Below are 6,014 nucleotides of genomic sequence, written 5' to 3'. Positions count from 1 at the left end.
ACAGCTTTTTATATGTACAAAATTTAACAGTTAACAGTTCCTACAGCTTTTTATATGTACAAAAATTGGTCTCTCTCTAGATTTACCACTCTATGTAGAAATGTGCATTGGGTATAGAATAAAAATGGATAATGTAGACAAATTAGCGAAGGTTTAATCCAAGACAACCTCATGGTAAGGCTGAGCCGCTCTCAGCTTTATAGTTAACATCTTCATCCTTAAGCTATCAAGAGCACAATATCCCTTGCAATATCAGCTCATGACCGGCTTCTCACACTGACTTTATGATCTGGCGTCAATAGTCTAGAGAAGCCGGAAACACCAGTACATGGTATGCTCCTAAAGCAAAATCGACATGCATTACCGAAATAAGAAACAAGACAACCACCGATGCATGTATTCAAGAAAACGATTTACTCAAAGATAAAACCTGTCAGATATGAGGTATAGCCTAAGTATGTTTTTGTTGAACAATAGATTCTTCAAAAAGAGATGCACTTGGTACTTTAACTATATAAATGCATGTGAGAGGGCAGATAGGCCTCCTAAATAGTACCGCGTAATTGCAAAACATAAAAACATGCATCAAATTTGTATGAAACCTACTAATAAGAAAAAGCATTGTATCCAATTCATCTGCGCCAAGCTAATAATAGCTTTCCAAATGTCCAACTCTTACTTGAAAATGAGCTTGTCATGTTACTAAAATTCTAGCTTTCCATCTGTAGATACAGGCTTCAAAATGGTACAGCTTAATGAAGAGTACCTTTATTCTTTCATTTTCACTCTTTTTTCTTGTGCATGTAACAGATAGAGATTAAGAAGTTGCAACCACAAAAAAAGATATGTTTAGGAAGATCTAGTAAAATAGCAGTTGGCTTAAAAACTTGAAGGCTTTTGCATTAGTATCTGCAGAGATGAAGAAAACTTATCAACTGCATCTTCAAGCAACTCAAATTTATCAAACTATATGAATCGATAAGAAAGAGATCATCATCATATGTCAGCATGGGAAGATATCCTATACTTAGAGGTTCTGACAAAATCGATAAGATATATTCTGCATGGACTACACAGATACATGAATCAAACCAAGGAACAAAATCTGAGTTAGTACAGAGTCTCAAAATAAATTTGCACGAGTGTCTCTCAATGAGCAGTTGACTTCAAAACTTGACGCAAATAATTAAAGATCTGAAAGGCGTGTTACTTAAGTGTTTATTCTAAAGTTATAATCTTTAACACTTCCTACAGCTTTTTACTTTATGCACAAAAATGGGCCTCTCTCTAGATTTAATACTGTATAGAATCGTGCATGAGGTATAGAATAAAAATGGATACTGTAGACAAATTAGCAAAGGTTAATCCAAGACAACCTCATGGTAAGGTTGAGTCGCTCTCAGCTTAACAGTTGACATCTTCATCCTTAAGCTATCAAGCGCACAATTTTTCCTCCCGCGTACGCAAAAAGAAACAATGTCAAACCGTGAAAGTGGACACATAACCACCCGAACTGGAACATCTGTTTGAGCATATAATTTTCAGCAGTGCAACTGAGATCTTTGTGAAGATATCTCTACAACTACTTGCATTTGCAGATATAGAAAATACTTGTGTAAACTGCCCTACTTGAACAAAGAATATGTCTCTATAGCAACTCGTGTATGCAAATACGCGGAGTCAACTAGCACGTGGAAGACTACAGACACTGCAGCATATAGAATATTCCCATCTAGGTGCAAGTGTAATCTTAAAATTACTAAGAGCAACAAATAGCAAACACAACCAACAAATGGACATTATTAGATGGGTACCAGAATGAGTTTTTAACAGTTCCTCCAGATTTTTATTACTTATGTACAAAAATGGCACTCGCTCTTTTACATTATAGCTATCTGAACGAGGTTTAGAATAAGAATGTGATACTGTACACAGTTTGGTGAAAGTGCAAGGCTGAGCCATACTCAACTAACAGTTAGCATCTTCATCCTTAAGCTATAAAAGGGCACAACTTCCTCTCCCATTTATGCAAAAAAAAAATAAAAATATGTAAAACTGTGAACTGTGCACAGATAACCAGTTGAATTTGAGCACAAAACATGCAGCAGTGCAACTGAAGTTTTGTGTAGATATCTCCACACAACTACTTGATACTTGTACCATCTATAATCAACCCATCTTGAACAAAGAATTTGTCTCTATAGCTATTTGTACATGCAAACAAATGAATGCCCTGCGACACAGAGTGTCCATTCAAATATAAGATGTCCGGATGGTGATTACTAGCATGTGGAAGACTGCACTCCACAGCATAAAGAATATTTCCATGTAGATGCAAATATAGTTTTAATATAATTAAGGCCACCAAATAGCATAACAACCAACATTTGGACATTAAAGAAAGGTAAAAATAAAATAAAAATCATTATGTGCATTGTTGGAAGAGTCGACATAAAATCAGAATATAAAAAGAAAGGGTTAAAAGGTGAAAACCTGTGCAGGAAGCCAACAGCACAATTTACGGAACCACCACATTGTAACAACACCAAAAGCATGTGTGGCAGGTTCTGAGCTTCCGTATATACAATTTACAACCCCACTGTCAACATTAAAAGAGGGGCATATGGCACCTTATACAGTATAAACAAGCTACAAGTGGGTTTAGGTTTATGACTTACACGATCTCCCCAGGTCTGAATCCACTATCCCCACAGTCTGCACTAGGATCCAAACTGCAGGGAGAATCATACCACTTTGAACTCTCGGGATAGAAACTGTCCACCTGTATACCAACTACACCAGAATCTGTCATTATTGTTGTACCGTCGTGTCTTGAAGGCTTTATCAACTTGGAATCCTCACAATCTAGGATGCTCTTCTCATCAAATTCACCACAAGTATCCTTCAACCATCTGTCGGGTTTACAATTCTCGCTCAATAAACTCTTACTACTCCTACAATCCGCTCTCATCTGATCCCATGGCACAACATCGTCAAGTGGCTGTCTGAAACTATCTTCATCATCCTCAATCAAATCAGTGTCCTTTCCATCCCCATACATATGATCATGTTCATGATCACCCCAATGAGCGAGATCACTCGCTTCCACTAACACATCATCAGACTGCTGCTTATCAATATGCAATTCAACTGGCCCAGACACATCCTCCCCGATACTCCGAAGCCTATTAATAATATCAGACAGTTCCTGAGACAAAGAACCCAAAAGCTCCTGAGGATATTTCCCAACTTTCCCATCCAACAAAGCAGCCTCAGCTTTTAACTCCTGCACTTTAAGCATAACAGAAAGTTGCAAATCACCATCATCCTTACCCATCAAACCAAATGCAACTGTTTCCATATCCTCATTCATTCCATACACTATTTCCTGATCCATCAACATTTCTACTCCTTTATGCCCAACAACTCTGTGCACAATCCTTGCATTTCCATCTAGTGGCCCTGGTTCATGCCCTGAATGAACAGCATAAAGTTTGAAAACTGCCATTCCTTCATCCTGATAAACAAACGTCTTATCTTTCTCTTTATAATTTTCTATCGGAACAATTGCCCTAATTCTAAACCCACATCCGCATCTCTTGGAAGCATAAGGTTCCCTCTTCAAAAGCTTCGATTTCTTCGTAGACGGCTGTCCTGCTCTATGACATGCATAATCTTTAACTTCAGCCATAAATGGTTTATACCTGATATACTTTTGTCTAATACAAAGCACAACCTTATGTTTTACAGCTAACTGCTGAAGTCTTTGAGGTACTTCTTTCGCTGGTAATTCAAATGTTTCAGTATACTCAAACCTACGTCTTTTATTTTTCCCACTAGAACCCGAAGGACCATTGCAAACAAGGCACGAACTAACACAAACCCTAATAAAAGACTCGGGAATTCCATAAAACTTCGCCCCGACAGTCCATATCTGTTTAATCCTATCAATAGTTTCTTTTAACCCTAAATGTTTCAAATCACCATCACTATGATAAGTCATCACAATGTCTTGCCATTGATTAACATGTGAAACATACTGTTGCGCATTATTCTTAAAATACAAAACTTGATTACCATGAGCATCAATATGAGCATTTAACTTATCTTGTATCCGTTTCCATGCCGTAAGATAAGCAGTATCTTCGTTCCGATCTTTCCATACAGACCTCCAGCTTTTAAGCACAGACCTTGGTGTAGCTTTCTGAATCTCATCTGTTGTTGCTAATCTTCTCTCCAGAATACATTGAACCATCAATGCATAAGAATCACGATTAAATGTATAAAATTGTGAAGAAATATGTGGTTCTGTGTTAATATAAACTGGTGTTGTTCTTAATTCAGATGGAACAATTGTAGATGATGTAATAATCCCTTGATTTTGATGTTGTGAAGAAGAAGAATCATCAATATCTGATGAGCTAGGGCTTCCACCACCAGATTCATCAACTTCTTCTTCATCTTCATCTCTAAATACAACAATATCAGAAATTGATTGGATGGGGGAGTCTCGTTTCTCTTCTTCTAGAAGATTGTGGAAATGAATTGGGGGTTTCTGATGGTGTTGTTGCTGTTGTTCTGATTCGGGTGTTATAGGGTTAGGGTTTTGTTGGCGAAGAAGATGATTTTGGGGATTATCATTTTTAGGGTTCATTCTGAGAGAAATAAAAGAAGAAGATTGTTTGAAATGTGTTTGTTATTTGTGAGGATTTGAGAATCTAGTGAAGTGTTGCTTGTTGTTTATCTCTGACATTTTAGGGAGAGAGATGCTTCGATTTCATTTATTTTTACTAGATTTAAGGTAAGGGTTAAAGTGAAGAGATATGTCATGGCTCAGGGTTCAAATGTAAATAAATGCAACTATTTGACTGGTACCAGTACCACAGTGTGGAACATATCTTCATGTTTTGATTGATGCATTATGTTTGATCTACCAGCTTAATGTTACAAAAAAGTCATCAGTGCTGATGTAATAGCCATGATACAACACTTCTTAAAACAAGAATCCTGTTTTGCCGCATACTCAATTGTTTTGAGGCATATTTGATGGTGTCAAAATAGGGTCACTAGGTAAAAAAAAGCCGTCACCTCTTATCCACCTCTTTTTGGTAATGACATAACTACTATTACATAATTAGTATTAATGATTATGATCAGATTTAATGATTAATTAGTAATGTTAATTATTAATTAAGTTAAGTCGTTAGTGTTATATTAGTTGAAAAATCGGATTTTTGTGAGAGAGTTGGGGTTTTTGAGAGGAAGAAGAAGTGAAAAAAACCTAGATTTTGAGATTATTGTAATTCAAGATGGGTGATTCAAATGACGAAAGAGAATCTTCGTCCCGTAAACAGAATATAATGCATAGGTATACTTCTAGATTATGTTTAATGCCCTTTTTATAGGTTGAATACCTCAAAAAATTGAATTTTCACATGCAAGTTCGGTGAACCAGAGAGAGGTTTGGCTTATAACTATCAACTGAACCTACTTGTGATGAACAGTTTGGCTATTAGTTACTTGTCGAACCTAACTAGTTGATATATAATTGAACATTTCGCCTCATTCGAAACATAATACTTGTTGGCCGAAAATCTATTTTGAGAAAAAACTCAAGTAAAGGTTTGACATATAAACTAAATAACGAATCGGCCGAACCATTTTAAATAACAAGTCCGACTTATAAACTAAGTATATTAATCAGCTGAACCTGACATACATAGACATCCTGAAAAATTAGTCATAAGGTTCGGCTAATAAATTAATTTTCGAATCAGCCGAACCTGGCAAAAATATAGCTTTTACCTTATTGTATAGTTCGGCTGATTATAAAATCGAGGTATTAGCTGAACCGGACTCTGTTTTTCAAAGAAAATACTTGTTCGATTTTATATTCATATTATCTAAGCCAAACTTGCAGTTCGCTAAATATCAAACTAGCTTCAGCTGATAATTGAGATAAACATATCAACCAAATTATTCTTAAGCACCTTCAGAGTGACGAACAAAGTGAA

General features: G+C 36.2%; 1 protein-coding gene across 1 annotated transcript; it reads right to left on the bottom strand.

The window, feature by feature from the left end:
- Positions 1 to 2,394: 2,394 nt before the first annotated feature.
- On the bottom strand, positions 2,395 to 4,852 carry LOC113275106. The gene has a single exon (XM_026524542.1). It carries the CDS (start codon positions 4,652 to 4,654, stop codon positions 2,675 to 2,677), a length of 1,980 nt encoding a protein of 659 aa, XP_026380327.1. The 5' UTR covers positions 4,655 to 4,852; the 3' UTR covers positions 2,395 to 2,674.
- Positions 4,853 to 6,014: the final 1,162 nt, after the last annotated feature.

This window comes from Papaver somniferum, chromosome 4, assembly GCF_003573695.1.
Source record: "Papaver somniferum cultivar HN1 chromosome 4, ASM357369v1, whole genome shotgun sequence".
Lineage (NCBI taxonomy): Eukaryota > Viridiplantae > Streptophyta > Magnoliopsida > Ranunculales > Papaveraceae > Papaver > Papaver somniferum.
This window is presented reverse-complemented; position numbering and strand designations above follow the sequence as displayed.